At 34.4% G+C, this 24,847-nt stretch overlaps 1 protein-coding gene, 1 long non-coding RNA gene and 2 pseudogenes across 11 annotated transcripts; 2 read left to right on the top strand and 2 right to left on the bottom strand.

The window, feature by feature from the left end:
* Positions 1 to 9,770: 9,770 nt before the first annotated feature.
* LOC145092346 (G-type lectin S-receptor-like serine/threonine-protein kinase At2g19130) lies at positions 9,771 to 15,768 on the top strand (annotated as a pseudogene).
* Positions 11,022 to 11,777, bottom strand: LOC145092347 (uncharacterized). 2 transcript variants are annotated; one of them, XR_013702496.1, is made up of 2 exons: positions 11,654 to 11,777; positions 11,022 to 11,544 (listed from the first exon to the last, which is right to left on the bottom strand). It is a non-coding gene; the product is annotated as an uncharacterized LOC145092347 (long non-coding RNA). The 2 variants fall into 2 exon arrangements; XR_013702495.1 differs by having other exon boundaries at positions 11,619 to 11,754.
* On the top strand, positions 11,061 to 13,497 carry LOC145092344 (DNA repair protein RAD5A-like). Of its 9 annotated transcripts, XR_013702494.1 has the most exons (9): positions 11,061 to 11,439; positions 11,764 to 11,894; positions 11,984 to 12,117; positions 12,189 to 12,324; positions 12,411 to 12,611; positions 12,692 to 12,843; positions 12,910 to 12,994; positions 13,082 to 13,284; positions 13,364 to 13,497. XR_013702494.1 is itself a non-coding variant. In XM_079030273.1 (8 exons), exons 1-8 carry the CDS (start codon positions 11,403 to 11,405, stop codon positions 13,232 to 13,234), a joined length of 930 nt encoding a protein of 309 aa, XP_078886399.1. In that variant the 5' UTR covers positions 11,061 to 11,402; the 3' UTR covers positions 13,235 to 13,382. The 9 variants fall into 9 exon arrangements, 8 of the variants coding, with proteins under 8 accessions (XP_078886399.1, XP_078886395.1, XP_078886397.1 ...); XM_079030273.1 differs by having other exon boundaries at positions 12,204 to 12,240; positions 13,082 to 13,382; XM_079030269.1 differs by having other exon boundaries at positions 12,204 to 12,324; positions 13,082 to 13,382.
* A 1,923-nt stretch (positions 15,769 to 17,691) lies between the features above and the next one.
* LOC145095288 (G-type lectin S-receptor-like serine/threonine-protein kinase At2g19130 pseudogene) lies at positions 17,692 to 22,036 on the bottom strand (annotated as a pseudogene).
* Between the last annotated feature and the right edge of the window lie 2,811 nt (positions 22,037 to 24,847).

The following is a 24,847-nucleotide window of genomic DNA, read 5'->3' as shown; positions in this document are numbered from 1 at the left end:
AATTGAGAAGAATACAGTAATTATCCTTTACCCTAGTTTTTGGAAATTTAGAAGGATAAGGATTAGGATTAAATTAATTGTTTAATTTAATTAGATAATCCTTACAAGATTTAATTAATTAATTAATAGTTAATAGATAAATATTAAATCTAGTTATTTGATTGAGAAAAATAGGAAGTTATCCTATCCCCACATTTTCGAAATTTAGAGGGTTAAGGATTAGGATTAAATTAATTGTTTAATTTGATTAGATAAACCTTACAAGATTTAATAAATTAATTAAAAGTTAATTAATAGATAAATATTAAATCTAGTTATTTGGTTTATTTTAAAATTAATGGCTTAATTTTCGAAATTTACATATAAACCCTAAAGTTTTAAAAGTTTAAAACTCACCTTATATATATTATAATTAAAAGTTAAATATTATATATGTATAAGACTATGGTCGGTCAAATCGCTAGTATGCCTCATTCACGAAGCTAATCTATAAGGGGGGTATAAGGAAACTGCCTATAAAATGGTAGTTGAATGGGTGTCCACTCTCACCCACAGCTTCGTTGATTAGTGGAGGGTCGTTAGCAGAACGGATTTGATAGGACAACTACATCTCATTAAAAGTATAATGTTATTAAATAAAGTACTAGAACATTATTTTACAAAATCCCAACTCTAGTTACTTTAGAAAAAAAAATGTGAAATAGTATGCTAATCCATGAAATTGCACATTATGCTTTATTGGTCGTTAGTGGAGCGTGTGTGGTTAACCAGCACACTAAAAGGAACTAATAAAGAATAGTAATGGGTATCTCATGATTGTCATTTTGATGGAGCGTGTGTGGTTTACTGGCACATCAATAGTTAATGATAAAGACAATGAGCTTACCAAGCACATTTGCATGGTTATTCACATCTTGTTTGTGATCCTCGGCATCCCAGTCACAAATAGAAGAGCATAATCCGAGATTAAAACATGCCATTGAATAGTTTCAATGTATCTCAAAAGATCTAGGAGTTTCCAATACATTTAAAACATAACCTTCTTTTTCGTTTTTCATGGTGGAAATTGGTAAATCGTCATTTACCTACCTTCAAATATTCTGCAAATTGGATTACGGCATCCCTTTTCCAATTTGTGGAATATTGTGTTGGATCCTAGCCTTAATATCTCTTTTGGGTGTTTTATTAAGGATTCAATCAACTAACTTGATTTCTCCCGTTGTGTGCATGTCTGAATCTAACCATGGTATTCCCAAATCCAAAGGAAAATATATTCCTACTCAAAGTGAAAGTCTGTTCCACAATGAAGGTGAAAGATCAATCCCTACCATGTGGACTAGCTTGATTTCACTTCCTCCACCTCCTCCCGTTGTTCTCCCAAACCCACAAGACCAAAGGATTGAAAAGTTCAATATCACTAAAGCCTTATTGGCAATGAAACATGAAAATGGTAAACCCGTGTGTGCTCACGTCCTAGGGATGAAATCACACATCGATAGGTTGATAATGTTGGGTGCGACCTTTCCTAAGAAGTTGGTTGCGGACTGGGTTCTTCAGTCACTCCCGGAATCATATAATAAGTTTAAAAGAGAGTATTATATGATGGATCTTGACGCCACCCTCATTGACCTAACTTACATGCTTATTGCTGCTGAATTAGAAATGATTTGGCAAAGCAATGGAGCATATTTGTTTGGTGAATCAACCAACCATGCTTTCAAGGACATTCCAAAAGAACCCACCTGTTTCTGCTGCCAACAGAACGGGCGTTGGATACAAATCTGCCCTGAGAACCTGAAGAGTCCAAGAAATGGGAGAGTCAAGGAATATGGCTCTACTTCAGGTAAAATCCACTGTCTAACTCCATTAAGTTCCTATTCATTGATTCTTAATACATAATGTGATAAGATTACATTTGAATGTTTTGAAGGATCAGAGAAAAGAGAGGAAGCTTGATGGAAAAGCAAGATGAGTCTGATCACGAAGAAATGGATCACCGTCGCATGGATTCAAAGATCAGATTTTGAGCTTAGAAAGTTATGATAGATTTGCTAATAACATAGTTTTTCAATTGATTTTGCATTGTAAGGACATGCTTTCCGCTGCTTTTATGAATAAAATATAATTTTTGGTTTGAATAGTTTTATATATCCTTGCAATGAAATCGTTATGAAAAATTGATGCTTATGTATTGTTATCAATAATGGATTTGATTCTTAATTATGTCATTTGTGGAAATGTCGAGAGTTTGCCAAATAAAGGAAGATTCTCATCGCCCAAGTTTCAGTTGGATAGAAACTTGGAGTCATGCAACTTGGTTGCGTGATGAATGAAAAACTTCATATTTGGAAATTAGACTAATTATTTGGCAAAGTGTCAAGAGAAGGACTAGGAGATGAAGTACACTAGGTTGTGCGTTGATCAAGTCCACCACAAGAATACATATAAAAATATTCATCATGATTTACTAAAGTTTAGTAAATATGGTTATACTTATAAGATTAAGTATAATTCTGAGTTGATCGAAAGATTTTCAATCAATAGCAGAACGAATAAGAAGAATCAAGTAGGCATAAAGATAAAAGTTTCTCTATTCTAAGAAGAATGGAGAGTACTTTTATTGAGTTTTATGATAAGTCTTAATGATTAGGAACCATATCTCAATTGATCCTCTAAGTAAGTCTTAGTGCATTTGCATGTCTAAGAAGAGGAATTGAGAATTGTGGAAATGGTTAAAATCAAGAAGTCAATCATAATTCGTTCCAACATCAAGTCTTAGAGTTATACTCCAAGATTGTGAATTGAGTGACAAGTCTCGAGAAGGTTTATAACACTCATCAAATGTGGAATTTTGAATAGTTTTCTTATTCTTGCACATTTGAAATTGGTAAGTTGTGATGTCTTGGATAAGACAAAGACCAACTAGGACAAATTTTGTGAAGTGTTTTGTCTTGATAAAAACTACACTAACTCTTGAATATTTGTTTTGTCTAGGAAAGTTTCCTGACAAGAGAGTCATATATGTCAAGAGGTCAGTGTGAGTTTTAATGATCTTGAAAAAGGTTTCAAGAAAAAATCAAGAATAAACCTTATCAATCATCACTAGCACACGACTTGAGCTTTACAACCTATCATGATGACATTAATTTTTTTTCTGTTCCATTCCAATTGAGTTAATTATGTATGTGAGTTCTATGAGTTCTCACGTGAATGCAAAAAGACATAGCACCTGGATCAATGGAAAGTACATTGATAAGTAAGGATGAGTTGCTAAACCACTTGGAAGACATGGTGGGCACTTGTGTTACCATGAGGTAAGAAATCAAGATTAAGAAAGTTCAGTCCATATGAGTTTAGATTTGTCGCAAACTTTGGTTTTGGCAAATTCACATGGATAGGAACTCATACACCACAAAATCTAAGTGTCATAAGATTCCCTCCTTCATGAAAATGACTGTGAGAAAATGCTTTCACTAAGAGAGATTTTAAGAAGATAACGATTGTGGAAATTGTATTCTCAAATTCAATTATGGTTACGGCATCCCTTTCTATAGTTGGAATTGTGAGATTTGGAAATTAGTCTAACATTTGAGACTTATTGATATAAGTTCTAAATCGTTTAGACACACATATGAGCCACCTAAAGCAAAGGTGTATAAGTTTAAGAAGCTTTGATAAAGGCTTATCAAAGCATTAGGTATTAGAAATATGAACTTAAGGAATTCAATAAGCACTATTTTCTGGAAGTTAAATAGTTTTCTGAATACATGTCAAAGCTAGTGGGAGCATAAGTGTTATGCTGGTAAGAAAATAATCATCATGTTAGTGGGAGTATGATTATTATGGTAAGTATTGCAAGTTAGCAATATTAATTATAGAAAAAAAAGATTGACTTTGCAAAGTTGCAATGGTTGAGAAGTTGTTTTGCTATAATTAAGGGAGAGAATATTATACTTCGCTTCAAAATTCTAAAGTTTAGATCGAGAAACGTTAATAAATTTAGTGAAGGATACATAGTACATTCTCAAAAATCGATTATGATTACGACATCCCTCTTCATAGTTCAAATTGTGAGAACGTGACACATAAAATATTATTGCAGAAGATTGATAAAGTATCATATCTTTATGTAAGACATTATGCATTGTGTCCCATACGCTTCGGGTATAGGATCGATTGAAAATGCTATAATATTTGACCATTCTAAAATTTTCCAAATGTCTAGCACATTAAGAGGAAAAAAAGGACTAGAATTGGTTTTGACTAAAATAATTAAACAACTATCAAAGGACAATCCAAAGTTCACTGAGGATTGGTCGCTTGAGAGTATTTGGAAGTATGGTGTTGGATGGACCATATCGACATTATTATGAATAGATAAGATTCTATTAAGAATAAGTTGTCATATGGTAAATATGGAAATGTTTCCATATTGGGAGTTGGATGTTGAGAGTCTGTGCCTAGATTAGAAACTTTTATGCAAGAAGGATGTTCAAAGGAATGTACTTTGAATGTGAGACTTCACGTCTATGGAATTATCTTGTAAAAATTTCCGATAGAGTACTTTGTAATTTCATTGGCCAAGTCTTGGTGACTTTTGTGCTATGACTTTGCGAAAGGGATCATTGCATAAAATGTTAGAATCTAACATATTCTAGTAGTAGCAAGAACCTTGTGTTCTAACACTAATAAAAAGGATTGGAAATTGTGAAATGGGCATCATTGGAAAAGTTTTTCAATTGATCTATTTCACAAAGTAAGGACCATGGGAAACAAAGTGTGCATGCTTGGAGCATGGGACAATTATTGGTATAATTCAAGTGATAGGTTGATTACTCGAAACATTATACAATGAATAATGTGTAATTAATATGGTGACTAAATAAAAGAAGTTTTATTTACACTCAAAAGTTTGGGGCCATATTGGATTCGATTATTATTGTGTTTCATATTTTGCATGTATTACTTCCCGAATAATATGATTGTTCAAACTCCACAGTCGCTCGTACTTTTGGAAGTAAGTAGTGAATTAAGACTGTCATGAATTGGATTGCAAATTGTCTAAGGATAGACATAGCAATAGAATTGCTGCAATGTTCATGAGTACTCAGAGAGTGAGATTTGAGTATTGGATAAACCCACGATCAGAGTATTACTTCATGGAATTCATCACGAGTAATACTGAGACAATAATATCTATGATCTTGAAACAAAGATATATGTGTTGTAATTTGCAAGTCGGCTATACATTGGTGATACTTCAGTAACTTGGTGTTATAAAACGTATTGTCATGTATGGTTTGATGAGTAAAAGATACAAGCATATGAGTCAATGTTTATTCGTTCCTTTTTCCCTAATGGGAAAAGCGATATCTGTGGGCCCCTCGATGATTTGGTGTTGACTTTTGTGTTGGGCCTAGCCAGGACTGAATTGATGTGTTCGATTAGAAGTCCTATATCATCACAAATCAGGAATCGGGAAACATAGATTCTGGACAAAAGAGGTTGAATACATTCCATGTCTTTTGTCTAGGGATATCTAGTAGAACGAAGGATTATATGATCACTTATCTTAGGACACGTAACTGACTGGGTCAGAGTTCGGCAGCAACTTTTTGGAAGCTACAATTTGCTGATCAAATTTAGAAGGCATACTAGCAATTATAGTTACAGACTTATCCAAGTGGGAGACTGTTGGATTAGGTGTCTAATCCCATAACTATAATTGGTATGTACTTGAATTGATAGCAACACAATCCTTTTGGGTTGCCCTCAAACCTAGCAACCGGACAAGGAAATTATGAAAGGAGAGATATTGATTTATTATAAGATTAATAAATTAATATAAATGATTTATTAATATGTTAAAAGATTAATATATTAATTAGAAATCATTATGTTTAATTAACAGTTAGCAAGAAATTAATCAGAATTAATTTTGGGGTTAAAAGTATTAATTGTAAGGTGTAGGGACTAGTTTGTAATTATCTAATAGTTGAGTGGAAGGCTCTAGAACCCCCTTGGAAGAGGGTGGACGAAATCTATAGGGGAAACACTAATGATTTCGTCCATGGGGGCTTGGATAAGGCCCTTGGGTTTGCTTAGGCCCTAAGCAAAGGATAACTAGGGTTTCCCCTAAACCCTAGATCCCTCAGCTATATAAGGAGCCTCCTGGTTCATGTTTTGGTCACTCCTTCTTTTGAAGAAACCCTAGGCCGAGAATTTCATACTCCCTCCCTCTTTCTCCTTCTAGTTTCTTTCTTGCTAGTTCTTAGGTGTGATTCCATTAGAGGAATTACATTTGTGGTGCTAAGCTTCCAAGAAGATCAAGATCAAAATCAAGAGGATTGTCAGTTGTTTGCTATAACAATTGAAAGTTATGTAACTCCTAAACCCTAGTTTGTTATTTTTGAAAATAGCCTCTCTCCTCTAGGGTTCTTGTTTTGCAATTCAAAGTTATATGTTCAATAGTTAAAACATAGATCCAAAGTAGGTTGCATGTGAACTTAGGAATTGTTTTTCTAGTTTATTTGTTTTACTTTAAACCCATCAAACAGGGCGTTACAACTCTACTCCATTTAAATTAGATTTCATCCACAAAATCATTCCTTACCATCCACGACACGCCAGAGAACCTGAGCAACATGGCGACAACCCCGAACATACACAACCTTCCTAAGGCAACCAAAACCAACCCTAGCATGGCTCTCCAACCCGAATATGAATGAATCCTTTCTCCACCTAAAGATAATCCCTTGCAAAATAACCACGTCTACTCAACCTAAAATCTGAATTCTCGAGATGGTCTCACTTCCTGACAGATCGCCCATATTGAACCATTGCTAAATCCATTCTACTTATCTCCCAACTGACTACTTAACTTCTGATAACTTGAGGTTCCCACTAGAAACATAATCATATACAATTTATTGCTGCAGAACACTTATACTTAACAGAAGACGCAGATAATCCTTCGAGTAGAAGACTTATCCCTGCAACGGTTACAATCAGATGAAAGATGCATAATATGGTCAAATCATTTACTCTGAGATTATCAAACCCAAACTATAAGTGACCTAACATATTCTTCGGATGACAAGAGACTCCACACACGAGTTCCAAGTAATAATACCGCCTTTACTTATATTGATGCCATTTACAGATAGAACCAATTCCATACGCAATCTCAATGGCTTGATCTAACATGAAAACCGAATCCATTCCTTACGTCTGAACCATTCGACTGATGCCCTCGGCAAAGATACCCCAATTCTTATCAGATTTAAAAGAAAATATTGTACATAATCACTCGCGATTCCCAACTCGAGATCTCACCTAAAAACCAAGCCGATACTTAACTCATAACCCGAGATCCACATATTTGCACTTGCATTTCACCCCAAACCTCCTGATTCACGATAATCCCTCACTAGACCGGGATATAATGGTTCCCAAACCATCGCTGAGACTACCCGTATCACTAGACCGAGATATAAAGTTGAGATAGACTCAGGGGGTGAAATAGATCCAGTACTGGTTGAAAGATACCGAAGGAGTTGAAATAGACTTAGGGGGTGAAATAAACCCAGTTTAGTTTACGGCTGTTATGTATGTTTGTACGGGGTATTTTGGGAAAACTCACTAAACTTTGTGCTTTCAGTTTTATGTTTATGGTTTGGCTCAAAAGGGAAGAGTCTGACATGATAACACCATATCCACCAATATTTCGCATTTTATGATATGATTTGTACTCTGATGGCTATTTTATATATTATCACATTTTGATGGATTTTGGAATGAATAAATGATAGTTTTAAAAATAAATTTTTTACATAGTATTTTTGGGACTTTACATTAAATAAATTCAGGGACTATTAATAGCTTAAACATAGTATAATGATTAAAATAAAACATCTAAAAAAATTTAGCCACTAAAAATGACCTAAACTTTTAGAATAAATACATAATACTTGAGTTTAAAAACTATTATGCATTAAAAAAAGAAAAACTACCTAAGTTCTGTCTTATTGATAAAAAAAATTACTGGTATATGTTGTTTACAATTTAGCCATCGAAATATTGTATGTCGTAACCTAAAAATTAAATCCAATTAGCCATCGAAATATTGTATGTCGTAACCCAAAAATTAAATCCAATTAAAAGTAATAGTCGGTTCCAATATCACAAAAAAAAAAAAATTTGATTTTTTCTTGTCAATAAAACCAAAATATTAGGATTTTTATTATATTTGCTTAACGTTGTTAATTTTGTGGTTGTTCCACGGTTAAATTCATTTTTTTTGGTTAATGGAATCCAAAATAAGGATTTATTATAATTCCCTAACGCCGTTAATTCTATCGTGAAGAACAAAAGAGGCAGCAGATCTGTTCTAAGCCCGATGGGGACTCACGCAGTTTCACTGCGAGCTCATGAGGCGGGGAACAAACCGCACGCCTGTGCCTTTCACCCGGCTTCCAAGCAGCACGGAAACAAGCGATCATGTCGCCATGACCTTCCAGGTATGAACCGCTAGCCTCCACGTGACTTCGATGACTTCTCGGGAGGCGGTGGCCAAACCGCCCGGACCTCCAAGAACTGAGACGTTGCTATTCTGATTTCTCCCTGTACCTTCTATGCGGCTTCGAAGTGCCTTCATGAGGCGAAGATGAAACAGCTTGGTCTTTGAGCATGAAATTTTAAATTCAAAATTAACATCTTTTAATGTAAACCTTTGAAATATAGGTGATTCACCATTTCACTATGAATTTATGTATATTTTCCAAGTTATTTGAACGCTTCAAAAGCATTTTATGACAACGCTTTTCATTCCACAAGTTATGGAGAAAGGACTTAGAATTGTAGAACCTTTGATATATTGGTGATTGGTCAATACTTCACTGTCAATTTGTGTATATTTTTCAATTCATTTGAATGCTTCAAAATTCTTTTATGACAATGCTCTTATCAATCCACACGTTATGGGGAAAGGACATAGAATTGTAAAACCTATGAAATATTGGTGATTGATGAATCATATCACTGTTAATTTGTGCATATTTTTTAAGTCATTTGAAAGCTTTTTTATTTTTTTTATCTTTCACTCCACAACTTGTGGAGAAAGGACATAGAATTGTAAAACCTATGAAATATTGGTGAATGGTGATTATGAACCATTTGACTGTCAATTATATATTTCAAGTCATTTGAAAGCTTCAAGAGTCTTTTATGACAATGCTCTTGTCACTCTACAACTTATAAAGAAGGGAATTTGAATTGTAAAACCTATGAAATATTGGTGATTGATGAACCATTTCAGTGTCAATTTGTGTATATTTTTAAAGTCATTTGAACGTTTTAAAAGGCTTTTATGACAATGTCCTTTTCACTTGAGAACTTATGGATGAAGGACTTAGAATTGTAAAACCTATGAAATACGTGTGATTGACGAACAATTTCACTGTCAATTTGTGTATATTTTTAAGTCATTTGAACGCTTCAAAAGGCTTTTATGACAATGTTCTTTTCACTTCAGAACTTATGGAGAAAGGACTTAATTAGAATTGTATAACCTATTAAATATTTGTTATTGATGAACAATTTCACTCACAATTTGTGTATATTTTTTTCAAGTTATTTGAATGCTTCAAAAGTCTTTCATGGCAATGTTATATAATTTCTCTGAGGTGTGAACAATTTCACTCATAATATGTTTCTGTATATAATGTTATATCTGTCATCTCTCTTTCTCACAATCTATCTATTTGTCTAGATTTTTTGTACAAGTCATGTTCTTCACAAAACGTAATAGTTTTGTGAGGTTTTTGCTTCTCCTGTTGTTTTCTCTAACCATACATCTTTCATCTGGAGCCAACATTATATCTGCAAACCAGTCTCTCTCCGGAGACAACACAATCATATCCCAAGGTGGGCAGTTTGAGCTTGGTTTCTTCAAAGCGGGTAACTCTTCCAACTATTACATAGGCATCTGGTATAAAAAGGTCTCCTCCAATCCTCCTACCATAGTTTGGGTGGCAAACTGAGAAACACCAATCTCTGATAGATTCGGTTCAGAATTAAAAATCATTGATGGTAATTTGGTGCTCTTGAATGAGTCCAAGTCCCAGATTTGGTCCACAAATGTCTCCACCACCACCACCACTCTGAATTCTTCAACAGCACTTATTCGTGATGATGGTAACTTAGTTTTGATTGACAGCTCAAATTCAGTTGAACCTTTTTGGCAAAGTTTTGACCACCCAACTCATACTTGGTTACCTGGTGCTAAACTTGGTTATTATAATAATAGAACGAAAACGAGCCAGGTTCTTACATCATGGAGAAGCAAAGAAGATCCTGGTGTAGGACTCTTCTCTTTGGAGCTTTATCCATCAAGTAAAGAGTATGTAAGCAAGTGGAATGGCTCTCAGCAATACTGGAGGAGTGGGGCTTGGAATGGGAATTCGTTTGACTTAGTACCTGAAATGAGGTTGGATAACATATTTAATTACAGCTACAATACGAATGAGAACGAGAGTTACTTCACTTATTCTGTGTACACTACAAGAAAAGTCCTTATTAGTGACCAATTTTTAGTGACGACCTAAAGTTTAGTCATTAACAACATCATTTAGTCACCAAAATCTTAGTCGTCACTGAATTTTGGTAATCCTACAAATTTAATGACCAATTATATGTGGTGGTCACTAAATCAGTCACTAAACTGTGAATAAAATTAAAATACTTTTGTTTCATATCAAAATAACTATTAGTGACTAAAAAAAAATGGTCACTGTGTTAGAGGCTAGTGACCAAAAATAAGGGTCACTTTATTTAAGGTTGAGTGACCAAAAATAATGGTCACTAATTACTCTTTCTTATTCTAAACCATACGCAGTTAAACTGTGACGACTGATTTACAAACCGAAAAATAGTTAGTGACTATTAATTGTTGTCATTAATTAATATATATTTTTTTATTTTTGAAAATGACCGGAGCTTTCCCTATTTTATTTACCAACATATTTTTCCAAAGACTCATTTTATTTGAAGTCTTTATTTAAGTCCCTGTACACTCCACAACTAACCAAAACCTTCTCATCAAACATATTTACCATACTACCCTTCTCAATATAGACGACCTAAAATTATTCTTGCCCCTTTTATCTTTTACTGAATTGGGGAAAAAGTTGAGATGTCCTTTTACTGTTTTCATCGTAATGTTCAAACTCAAAGTCACCGCGCCTCTCTAGTCACCACATCTCTCCTCTTTGCCCTAAATCGACATATCAACCATCGGCGATTCGGCACCAGCGTCGCCGGTCCAACGTCGCCAGTCAATCGTTGCCGGTCAATCGTCGCCGATCCATCGTCTTCGGTCAATCATAGCCGGGACATACCCTCCTATGGACACACCTCGGTTCTCCACTAGAAGTCAAACAGGTACTCTTTTCTCCACTCCGACCATTGATGTAGCTACATCTTCTCCACTAGAATTGTTCAATTGCTAATTGATCGGCTCCTTGATTCCCTTCTACCAAATAGTACCTAAAATCATAGCAACTAGAAACATGACTTTCTCAACAAACATAAAAGCTTGAATAAATTAGCATATAGTTTACAATTAGCTGTTTTTTTGTTTATTCTGCCATTCTACCAAACTGTTTAATTCGAACTATATTCTGAGGTTGTCTCCACACTTCTCTTTCATCAGTCACAACGGAAATCCAAATTCCACTCATTCTCAAAACATCTCTCTTACATCAGAAAATTTTACATTTCCACCTGAGAAATCGCTGAGTGGACCCTCTCCGGCCAAGTTTGGTAGCGGCGGCCTTGGCAGGGAGCCCTCTGCCTGTTCAGAGATTGTGAGGTTTTCTACATCAGCTTCCGGAGAGGTGATGTACGTTGTACACATATCTTTATTTATTTGTAATTATAATCAAATTGTCCCTGAAAAGCTGATATCCATTTTCATCTTGAACAGATTGGTCGGATCCCAAATGAATGGTCTCGATGCCTTTTGCCTCTTGTTAGAGATAAGAAAGTTCAAATTCAAGGGTTTTGTAAATCTGCTCCACATAATCTAGGTCTTATGGATACCATTAATCTATCTATCAGGTATGTTTGTGGTGTTATTACCTAAAATCACCTACTCTTTCTGATGTTGATGTTAATATTTGTTCAAACAGTGTTTACATCAACAGTTCCATATTGCACACAAGCCATCAGACATCTGTCAAGGTACCCACCACTTCAGTTGATGAAACCTCCATCCAACCTCTTCCAACTTTATTCCCATTACTTGGACTAATTCCTTTCAAAAAAGTAATACATTTTCATAATTTACCAAAATACCCCTATGCTGGTTGGAATTTGGAAATGCTCATTCTTTTGTCCTTGATTGTAATTAGGCAGAATTTACACCTACTGACTTATACACAAGGAATCAAAGATTAGACATAAAGGATTCTTCTGGTGTTCCTCCTCCATTACTCAATGCTCCCAAACTCAAAAACTCATCTTCAAATGGAAGTACAGTTGAACCCGAAGAGACAATTTCAGATAATGATCTTGACAATATTGTTGGTGTTGCAAATGTCTCTGAGTTAGAGGTATTAATATTAATATTATTTCATCTTAATAACTTTTATGTCTTAACAAAGAATCTGAACTTGTTCATATTATGTTTTAGGAAATGGAACCTCCTAATACTCTATTGTGTGAACTTCGCCTCTATGAAAAACAAGCACTTCATTTCATGGTTAATTTGGAAAAAGGACCATGTGTTGATGATGCAGCTACTACTCTTCATCCATGTTGGGATGCATATCATCTTGCAGACAAGTATGTTTTTTTCTTGTTTCATTAGATTCTTTTTTTTTTACATTGATGTCTTTTTTTTGTATACAGGAGGAAATTCATAGTGTATGTGAATTCATTTTCTGGAGAAGCTACTGTAGAATTTCCAAGTACCCTTCAAATGGCAAGAGGAGGAGTATGTGACTATGTTCTTGCTTATAATTACATTTTTGCCATGTTTTATTATATACACAACAGATAATTTAGACATGATAATATAAAGATTTTGGCAGATTCAATGGGGCTTGGAAAGACTATAATGACAATATCACTCCTTCTCGCTCATACTGAAAAAGGTGGATCATTAGATAAAGATTCCACCAGTGAAATCAATGGCTCAGATCAATCTTCATCATCTCCAAAAAAAAGCAGCTAAATTTTCTGGTTTTGATAAGCTTAGAAAGCATAAACAATCACTCATTGGTGGTGGGAATCTTCTCATATGTCCCTTGGCTCTTATAGGTCAATGGAAGCTAAATTTAATGTTTGTGAACATTGGTAATAGGCAGAGATTGAAAGCCATTCAGAACCAGGGACTGTGTCAATTTATGTTCACTATGGGCAAAGTCGTCCAAAAGATGCCAAAATATTAGCTTAGAGTGATGTTGTGTTAACCACATATGGAGTTGTAGCTTCAGAATTTTCATCTGAGGTAACTTAGAATACTTTCTGTTTTTTCTAAGATGAGAAATTATAAGCTTTATGTTTATTTTATATTTTATATTTTATAATTTGTATTTGTAGAATGCTGAAGCACACACAATAAAATCCTTCAAAAAGTCAAATTTCCATGGCGGCAGCTACTCGTGTTGCTGACCGGAGACGGTGTTTGACCGGGACCCCTATCCAAGTATGACTTTGGTCAACATGTTTACTTTTTTGGTTCTTAAGGATTGAACGGGAGCTGGTCTTGGTATGTTTTTTTATTTAAAAAAAATTGAAAATAAGTTTCTTTTGGTTTATATAATTTCTTTTATATTTGTGTATTATTATATAAATAGGTGGAACAAGCTAATTCAGAAACCTTCTGAGGATGGACATGAAAGGATTATACGTATAATCCTTCCATTATTTCTATATTTATAATGGATGTTTCTGGTCAGGTTCAGCAACTGGCATGGTTGGATAATGCCAAAGAGTGGATTTTAGTTTGGTTTGAACCTACAACACAGTGTGATGTTTATGCTTTGTGTGGGTCTTTTGGGACTTGCAGGCAGTCTGGACCATCTTTCTGTAATTGCTTGACTGGCTTCAAGCCTAGATCTGACAGTGAATGGAATCAGAGTGATTTCTCCAGTGGATGTGTGAGAAAAACCAATTTGCAGTGTGGGAGAAACGTGGAAAAGCCTGATTTTCTCATGATTAGTGTCAAGAGTCTACCACCAAATAACTCTAAGGCAGAGTTGGGAGTGCTGGAGAATGTCGTACAACATGTTTGAACAGTTGCTCATGTAATGCTTACTCTTTTGTCGATAATCAGTGTTTGGTTTGGGATGGAGATCTCTTGAACCTCTTGGAAGACAATGATAGTGGGAAAACAATCTTTGTTAAATTGGCTTCTAAAGATCTTCCACTCTCTTCTAAAGATCCTCTACATCATAAAAAGAGTAATTGGGTCACCATGGGTGCTGTTGTTGGGTTTGTAGGAGGTGTGGTTTTTGTTTTGGGTGTAATTTTGGTCTTGATCTATAGAAAAAAGAGGATATCATTATCGGTGGGTAAGACGAGAATGGAGGGATCATTGGTGGCTTTTGTTTATAAAGATTTACAAATAGCCACCAAAAAATTCTCTAACAAATTGGGAGGAGGTGGTTTTGGCTCGGTTTTCAAGGGTGTCTTACATGATTCGTCCACTGTGGCAGTGAAAAAGCTTGAAAGCATAAGCCAAGGAGAGAAGCAGTTCAGGAGCGAAGTTAGCACGATGGGTATAATCCAACATGTTCATCTTGTACGTCTTCGTGGGTTTTGTGCAGAAGGTAACAACAAGTTATTGGTGTATGATTACATGGAAAAAGGTTCTGTAGATACCTATCTTTTCTGTGGAAAACAAGTTCTAAACTGGGAAACCAGGTATCAGATTGCACTTGGAATTGCAAGAGGATTGGTTTATCTACATGAGAAGTGTAGGGACTGTATCATTCACTGTGACATAAAGCCAGAAAACATTCTCTTAGATGCCGAATTCTGTCCAAAAATTGCAGATTTTGGTCTGGCAAAGCTTGTTGGTCGAGACTTTAGTAGGGTTTTGACGACTACAAGAGGGACACCTGGGTATCTAGCACTAGAATGGATATCAGGGGTGGCTGTCACAGCCAAAGCAGATGTTTATAGCTATGGAATGATTCTTTTTGAATTAGTCTATGGAAAGCGAAATGTAGTACATTGTGAAGATTCAAGGAGTACATTCTTCCCAGGTTTGGTTACGAATGTTCTTATGGAGGGAGGTGATATCCTTAGCCTGTTAGACAGTAGATTAAATAGGGAAGCTTGTGTTGAAGAAGTGACAAAAATTTGCAAAGTTGCATGTTGGTGTATCCAAGATGAGGAAGACAGTAGGCCTTCAATGAGTTTGGTGGAACGGATTCTTGAAGGGGTTTCGGATGTGAGCATGCCTCAGATCCCCCAAATTGTCACTTTATATGTTGAGAACATGAAGGATCCTGTTTTCTTCACTGATTCATGCTCAATTGAGTGCTCACTAGTACACAGCAATTCCACTGGTGGTGGCTCCCAGTCAAAGGGCTCATCTTCTTGAATTGTAATTCTATTTATCTTCTCTGTTATGTTCACGTTAGTGATTAGAAATTATATCATGATAAAAATAAACGAGTCATTGACTTGTTTTGTTGCGAATAAATGGTTCATAGAGCCGATCACTCCAGAATAAAAGTTGCATTTCATTTTACATAATCATTCTAATATAGCTTAGTTGATCATGTTCATAACGTTAACGTTAACGTGTGTATGAGATAAGATGTAGTTTGGACTATCATGGATCATTTTTCAGAGCCAAAACATGGTATTCTATATGCATTGAACCAAGCTTGAAAATGAGTTATTCAAGTTAGCTGTAGGCAAACTTTTGGTTAATTAGAATTTCAACAATTTGGAGATTAGAAAGAGCATATCTTAGCCGAACAGTTCCATAGTTAACTTTTTTAGAAATAAGGTGTCAATCAATCTCCATGTGCTTAATTTGTACGGTTTTGGTGAACAATCTTTTTTTCTATGATAATTGCAAGCTATCTACCTATAAAATAGATTCTTCCTTCATTTCAAGTGAACTCTATATCCACATTCCTTCACAAATTCCTAGTGGAAGAGCACGATACTCAGATTCCACATTGCCGCGACACTGACACATGACCTATCACATGAACGAATGTTTCCTGCTCCTCCATGTGACAAGATTACCCAAACATAATAACAAGCCATAATAGTAGTAATATGTGGTTGAGTTCGGTTGTAGTATTTTAGGTCATCTTGCATCGGTGTGCACTTTTATCTAATGAATCACGGACCATAACTATTGGATCATACGAGATTTTGTCCGTTTACACTTTAGTAGGCCCATTTCTTTCAAGAAATCTAGGATGTATTTCATTCGGGGATATACAATGCCTTCCTTGGATCGAGCAACTTCCATTCGAAGTAAGTATTTGGGCACAATTCCATTTTAGTAGTCTAATTGATTGTACATCGTCTTCGGATGATGTTATCAACTTACATAATAAGTATAGTTTTCTTCCCAATAGTATTAGTTTTGACAACTAGGTTTGTAAACGAACCGAACAAACATGAACGAGGCTTGTTCATGTTCGTTCGTTTAAGTTAACCAAACAAATGAACAAACATGAACGGTTAAACGAACGAGTTTTCTTGTTCATGTTCGTTTGTTTAATAAATTACATTATTCATGTTCGTTCGTTTATGTTCGTGAACATGATAAATGAACATAAACGAACCAAGATAAAAAAACATATATGAACATAAATTAATGTATAATATTGTAATGTAATCAAACACAATTAAACATATATGAAGATAAAATGAACTTATATGAACGAACATAAACAAACTTATACGAACGTTCACAAACATAATTGAACGAATGAGACCATTGTTCATGTTCGTTCGTTTAACTAAACGAAAGAGAATTTATTTTCAAGTTCGTTCATTTATTAAATAAACGAACATAAACGAACTTCCTGTCAAACGGTTCATGAATAGTTCGTTTACAACCCTAATGACAACCAATGTATGAGCAATTAACTTGACACTCAACATAACCTTGGGAGTTAATGAGTTAGGACGATTCAAATGATTTCACAAAGAAACAAAGAACACAATAACTAGCGTGGTCCACACGTACGATCAAAGTGATCAATTACGTCAACAGGCAAAGTGAGTAAGGTTGTTGGTCACGCATGAGCTAAGAGCTCATCGAGGAAAAGTTAGTTGCTAGGTAGAGATTGATCGATGAAAAGATGTGAGCTTTTCAATATTAAATTATAATATTAGTTTAGAAATAGATATGAATTTGTAAAAACATAAAAGTAATATTTAAAATTTGTAAGTATAAGAATGAAATTTTGTTTTTATTATTTTTTATTTTATTTTACCAAGAAGATGTCTGTATGAGTCCAATAAAACCACTCACAAAAAGTAAGTCCACATAGTGTCTTTGACTAAAATGCAACGTGAATGAAGGGTCGCACTAAGAAGTAAGAACCACTCATCTCCAAGATTATGACTTCCATACTTTTTAGCAAGTCGATTCGAACTTCACTGCCAAACCCAACTCATGTTTGCAAGGTCATGATGCACATCCACTTGCAACAAAAATTCATTTTCTCTTTTATTCTATTACGTACAATACAATATATGTCTAATTATTTGAATACAACAGATTAAATAAAGATAATTATCTTCAAGAAGAGGAGCTCTGGGGGGAACAGCTACTGTATACCTCTGAACTCCCCTTTGAGGGTGATTCCGTGAAGAAAACAACATGCTCGGTGTTATCAACAAATAACGTGACAGATCGAGGGATCGGAGGCATATTCACATCCATAATCCCTTCAAGGATCTGTTCCACCAAACTCATTGAAGGCCTACTGTCTTCCTCATCTTGGATACACCAACATGCAACTTTGCAAATTTTTGAGACTTCTTCAACACTAGCTTCCCTGTTTAACCTACTATCTACCAAGCTAAGGATATCACCTCCCACCTTCAGAACATTAGAAACTAAACAAGGGAAGAATGGACTCCTTGAATCTTCAGATTGCTCTGCATTTCGCTTACCATTAACTAATTCAAAAAGCATCATCCCATAGCTAAAAACATCCGCTTTGGTTGTGACAGCCACTCCTGATAATCATTCTGGTGCTGGATACCCTTGTGTCCCTCTTATAGTCGTCAAAACCCTACTAATGTCTCGACCAACAAGCTTTGCTAAACCAAAATCAGCAATTTTCTGACAGAATTCGGCATCTAAAAGAATGTTTTCTGGCTTTATGTCACAGTGAATGATACAGTCTCTGCACTTCTCATGTAGATAAACCAAGCCTCTTGCAATTCCAAGTGCAATCTGATATCTCGTTTCCCAGTTTAAAATTTGTTTTCCATGGAAAAGATGGGTGTCCAGAGAAATGTTTTTCATGTAATCATAGACCAACAGCTTATTGTTACCTTGTGCACAAAACCCACGAAGGCGTACAAGATTAACGTGTTGGATAGTACCGATTGTGCTAACTTTGCTTCTGAATTGCTTCTCTCCTTGGCTGATGCTTTCAAGCTTTTTCACTGCTACAATGGACGAATCATGCAATACTCCCTTGAAAACAGAACCAAAGCCACCTCCTCCTAATTTGTCCGAGAAATTTTTTGTTGCTATTTTTAAATCTCTGTATGCAAATGCCACCAATGATCCCTCCATTCTTGTCTTACCCACCGATATTCTCTTTTTTCTATAGACCGAAAGCGAAAATAGACCCAAGACAAAAACTGCAACTCCAATGGACCCAACAACAGCTCCCATGGTGACCTGATTACTCTTGTTATGATGTGGAAGATCTTTATAAGCAACTTTGACATAAACTTGTTTCCCATTATTATTGTCTTCTGAGAGGTTCAAGATATCTCCATCCCAAACCAAACATTTATTATCGACAAAAGAGTAAGCATTACAGGAGCAATTGTTTAAACAGGTGGTATGACAATCTCGGGCACTTCCAACTGCCATGAATTTATTTTGAGGCAGACTCTTGATACTAATCATCAGAAAATCAGGTTTTTCCATATTTCTCCCACACTGCAACTCAGTTTTTCTCACACACCCACCAGAAAAATCACTCTGATTCCATTCACTCTCTGATCTAGGCTTGAAGCCAGTCAAACAATTACAAAACGGTAATTCAGTTTGCCTGCAAATCCCAAAAGCCCCACACCAAGCATACACCTCGCACTGTGTTCTAGGTCGAGTCCAAAACAGATTCCACTCTTTGGTAGCTTCCAACCATGTTTGTTGTTGTGCATGGCCAGAAATATCCATTATAAATCTGGATATAATGGTAGAATTATACACAGAATAAGTGAAGTAGTTCTCATTCTCATTTGTATGATAGCTGAAATTATAAATGTAATTCAACCTCATTTCAGGTACTTTATCAAATCTGCCCAAATTCTCATTCCAAGGCCCACTCGTCCAATATTGCTGGGAGCCATTCCACTTGCATAGGTACTCTGTAGTAGACGGGTCAAGCTCCAAAGAAAAGAGCCCTACAGCAGGATCTTCATTGCTTCTCCATGATGTAAGAAGCTGGCTATTTTTGGTTCTATTATCATAAGCAAGTTTAGCACCAGGCAACCAAGTATGAGTTGGGTGGTCAAAACTTTGCCAAACTGCAGGTACAACTGAATTTGAACTGGAGTCTCTCAAAACTAAGTTACCATCATCAAGAAGAACAGCTATTGCAGACATCAAAGTGGTGGTGGTGGAGACATTTGTAGACCAAATCTGGAACTTGGACTCATTCAAGAGCACTAAGTTACCATTTATGATTTTTAATTCTGATTGGAATATATTAGAGATGGGTGTTTCTGGGTTAGCCACCCAAACTATGGTGGGAGGATTGGAATCGACCTTTTTATACCAGATGCCTATGTAATAGTTGGAAGACTTACCTGCTTTGAAGAAACCCAGCTCGAACTCGCCTCTTTCGGATATGATCGTTTGGTTTCCCAACAGAGACTGATTTGCAGATATGGTGTTGGCTCCAGATGAGATAGTTATGGTAAGAGAGAAACACATGAGGACAAGAATCCTCAATAAAGTGTTACTTTCCTTGCATGATTGGTTGATAGTCAGTAAAAATAGTACTCTAACTTGCTAAACCCGCTTGGAATAATGGCCATACAAGTCAGTCTATATAAAATGAAAATCTTCTTTCATTCTAAGTCCTTTCTTCTAAGTTGTAAAGTTAAAAAGACTATTATGCAAGACTTTGAAGCTTTTAGATAACTTGAACCAAATACACAACTCGACAGTGGAATGGTTCATCAATCACATACAGTTCACATGTATGACAAGTTATTGGTGATTTTAGTATGATGTGGAGTGCACATTTGTTTGACTTTTTCATTGTTGAAAGTATACTGCTATTTAGGTGCGAAGCGTCTGAACTAACGGGGGTCCGGGGGCAGCGCCCCTGGGAGAGGGGTCCAAGGGGCGGTAACCCCTGGCGGGGTCCAAGGGGCAGAGTCATTTATAGACCTGGTTTTGTCTCAAAAATCTCGTATTTTTGTAGAACACCCGGTTTTGTGATCCATTTATAGACCCGGTTTTATGTTAGTTTTTATAGGTAATTTGACTGTTTTTTTGACAAGAAGTTGTTTTCCTATAACCACCATATGGCAGTTTTAGGACAGAAAGTTGGTTTCTGTTATATGATCAATTTCGGGTTCATTTTGGGTACACATTTCATAACATCTTCTTCATTCTCTATTCTAGTAAAACAATGAGTTTCATCCGATTAGAGATTTTGAGAGTACCCTCGAAATGCTTTAATTTGAAAGTGTTTCACAACTATCACTGATCCAATATTATCTATATTTCGTTTATCTATATTATAGACGTAAATGCTAAGTCAAAACATCTACATGGTGGGACTTGACATCCTTGCTTTCTCCATCAAGACAAAGCAAATATATAAACAACTAATGAGTCACTGGTAATTGTCATATGGGTTAGCATGCAACCCTCTACCATTAACTTCCTACCTACCTCTAATTATTTCGTCCCTGATAACATAGAAGAAACAATAAAAAGCATGTTATAATGAAAAATTATTCGCTATATAACTTGTTATGTATTATATATATTGTTAGAGGAATGCACAAATTTATGAGCATAGAGCCAAGATTCATTTCAGTTCTTTTAACCGATCAGGGAATACGTTTGTTTGTCTTGTTCCCCACGAGATTTGTAAGGGTTATTGGGCTAAGAGCATCGCACCAACTTCTGGTCCCAAATTTGAATTATTGCCTTATTCACCACATCCATAACATTTAGACTATGTTCCCTGGCTAAAAAGCTAGCTACTAACTTATAACCTAGTTGTTAATTGGCTAATAAGCTACCTGTAAAATATAAAAGGACATTTAGAAGGGTATGTTTTATATAGTTAATGAAGTGTATATTCAGAAAATTTTAAAAAGCTCATGAAAAGGTAGTCTAGGTAGCTTTTTTCAAAAAGTTAGCTTATCAACTAATTTTTTGTTTGCCAAAATAAAAAATTTAAAAAGCTAAAAAAATAAACTAGCTTATTAGTTTGACGTGACAAACCAAAGACAATATTAATTAAAAGTATAATAAAATACAAACTCTGAAATTTGAATATTAAACCACTTGAAAGAAAATTTGAGTTCCTTGATAGAACAATTGTAAACTCTGTTACCATTTACTTAGTGAAATACCCTTACATATAAGTCACAAGATGTAAACATTACAAGAAATATGACCTTTAGAGACGTCACTTGGCGTCTATAAAAGTAATTAGGTCTAGCTGCAAGAGACAAACTTGATACTAAAAGCCTCTTCGTTGAAGGTTCGCTTTGCGACCACAGGGTTGTTTTTGTTGTAGAAGGTCATTGCAAACGCATATAGAGACAACATTTTGCTATTGAAGATTTATAAAATAAAAAAATCAATAAATGAATTTAGCAACAACATGTGTTAAGATTGAATCAAATGAAGTTTATTAGAAGGTAAAGTTAATGAACCGAATGTTGCACTCTGATGTAAAATTTACATGAAAGTCAGCTAAATTGAAAATCGATGATTAATGAGATTTGATGTAGTTATTCTAGCATTCAAGGATATAAAGTTTGGTTATTTATGATAATTGTTATTCTTTAGTGTTAAATTTATTTTAAAAGGATTAAGATATGTTACTAATTAGTGTACTTGCACGAGTAAAAAAATATTTTTTTCATTAGTTATCTTACGTATTGGACCTATATAGTGTGATGGGTCTATCAAGTATATTGGAACTAATTATTATATTGGATTTGCTCAACATTTTAGGCTTCCATAATAGTATATTGGGTTTATCTAAGTGGAGGCTCATATGTAAAGGTAGTTAGCCTATTTAAGTGTAGGACCATAGTGTCATCAAGGCTTTATAATGTGGTTGGAAATGTATCTAATCAACTTTATTAGAGACCTTTAATGATAAGAAATTCTCAGTTTGGGTAAGAACTCCATATGTATAGTCTAAGATAGGGGACTAATTGAGTACAATGGAGAAAGTGTGAGAGATTTAAGCCGGTGACAAAATGGAAATCTTCCCTTCAATGGGGAAATTTCGATTCTTGATCAATTAGAAGTGGAATTGGTTGGATTCATTATCAATTGCACCAAGAAGACCATCAAAGATATCCATATATCTATTTTAAAGATTTGGTTTGAAGTTTATTCTAAGGAAAGCGAAATGTAGTACGTTGTGAAGATTCAAGGAGTACATTCTTCCCAGGTTTGGTTGCAAATGTTCTTATGGAGGGAGGTGATATCCTTAGCCTGTTACATACAAGGTTAAACAAGGAAGCTTGTGTTGAAGAAGTCACAAAAATTTGCAAAGTTGCATGTTGGTGTATCCAAGATGAGGCAGAGAGTTGGAGTTTTTTTTTGTAAAACTAGGATGATATTTAAATCAATTGGTAGAAATAGGTTTGTTTGGAAAACCTTTGTAGAAATAGGTAGTTTTTTTTAAATGGCCCCACCAGCTTTAACAATCTAACGGTCCTCACTCTTGTTTCTAACGAACAAATTATATATATTTACATTTTCTAACCTTCATATGTTATAATTTTTGCCCTTCAAAATATATCTACTTTTTATTTACCCTTTTTTATTATTGAAAACACCAAGTTTTACCATTGTTATTAATTACCCACAATTAATTTATTTAATGTATATAATTAGAATTTATATATTATTTTTAACAAATAAAATAATAAAATATATCTCATCAATCACTTGAAATACACAACAATATTAATAAAAGATTAATTAAAACATTAGAAACCATATGAAATGTCTGAAATTAATGTTTGAAATGTGTTTAATTTATAATCTAAAATGTCTGAAATGTATTCCTAATGATATAACTTGTTAAACATATAACAAATGACGCAAAAACACCATAATATCATTTTTTTGATTTCGAAACTATATTTAAAAAAAATTGAATCACATTTTCCGATTTTGTTCCATACTGACATTTACATTTTTGTTCAATGGCACAAATGACAGGTCGTTTTCTTCTTTGTTGATAATGACATCTTATTATCCAATTTTTGTTTAAAATTCATTTTTTTCATTTTTTTATTATTTTGGCGATTTTGACATCGTATTTTCCAAATCACCATGAGAGCAGGGGCGGTCCTACAATGGGGGCAGCTGCCCCCACAACAAAAAAAAAATTAATTAAAAATTTTTTTTTTTCAAAAAATATTTTATTTTAACCATTAAAAATTATATATTTTGAATCTTCAAAAAAATTTGCACCCATAAAAAGTTATAAAAAAAAAATTTGCCCCCACTTCGGAAATTTTTTGGGTCCGCCCCTGCATGAGAGGGGTCTCGATGAAATGGTCAATAATTAACAAAATTAGAAAATACGATATCAAATTTAAAACAAAAAAAAATAACGCAATGCCAAAAAATTGTTGTCTTTTGTGTTATTTTCCTTGAAAACTAATATATAAATTGTAAGTTTATTATTAAGATTCGGTAATGATATATATTTTGGAGTACTGAATATATCACTATTAAATATATTAACACACAAAAAAAACTATACCACTATGGAATATATTAACACAAAAATAATTGAATTATAGTAAAGATATAACAAGTTATCTCATTAAATATATCAAATAGATATCACTACTGAATATAATTAAATGTTACAAAATTACATGATCAAATAAAATAAAATAACAATACAAAATAAACGTCAAATTTAACTAAAAACTATATTATAAGAATTGTAAGGTCGGGTTTTTTCATTATGGTTTAGTTTGAAATGTGAGAAAATCTTGATTCTGAAATGTTCAAAATATATAGTCTAAAACATTCAAAATACACTTCTACGGTCTGAAATTTCTAAAATGTCGGATGTTTATAGTTAGAAACGTCAGAAATATATATTTGTAAGGGAGATAATGTGGTTTTAATTAATATTGTAATTTAAAGCTTACTTGTTATGATAATATAGTTTTAATTGATCTTTTATACAATAGTGGTATGTATTTAAGATGTATTTTATGATTTAGTTTGTTAAAAGATATTATATAAATTATAACTATATATTTTTAATAAAGTAAATTATTCATGATATATAATAAAGGTAAACGTTGGAGTTTTATATATTAAAAGAGGTAAATGAAGAAATTTGAAGGGCTGAAATTGTAAAATGTCACG

The sequence above is a fragment of the Lactuca serriola genome, chromosome 3, assembly GCF_051521515.1.
Source record: "Lactuca serriola cultivar US96UC23 chromosome 3, Lser_US96UC23_V15, whole genome shotgun sequence".
NCBI classification, from domain to species: Eukaryota; Viridiplantae; Streptophyta; class Magnoliopsida; order Asterales; family Asteraceae; genus Lactuca; species Lactuca serriola.
This window is presented reverse-complemented; position numbering and strand designations above follow the sequence as displayed.

Coding starts and splice junctions, on each gene's coding strand:
- LOC145092344 (XM_079030268.1), top strand. CDS start 11,403: ATGGACACACCTCGGTTCTCCACTAGAAGTCAAACAG. Junction 12,118..12,188: donor ACCATTAATCTATCTATCAG/GTATGTTTGTGG, acceptor TTGTTCAAACAG/TGTTTACATCAACAGTTCCA. Junction 12,844..12,909: donor GCATATCATCTTGCAGACAA/GTATGTTTTTTT, acceptor TTTTGTATACAG/GAGGAAATTCATAGTGTATG.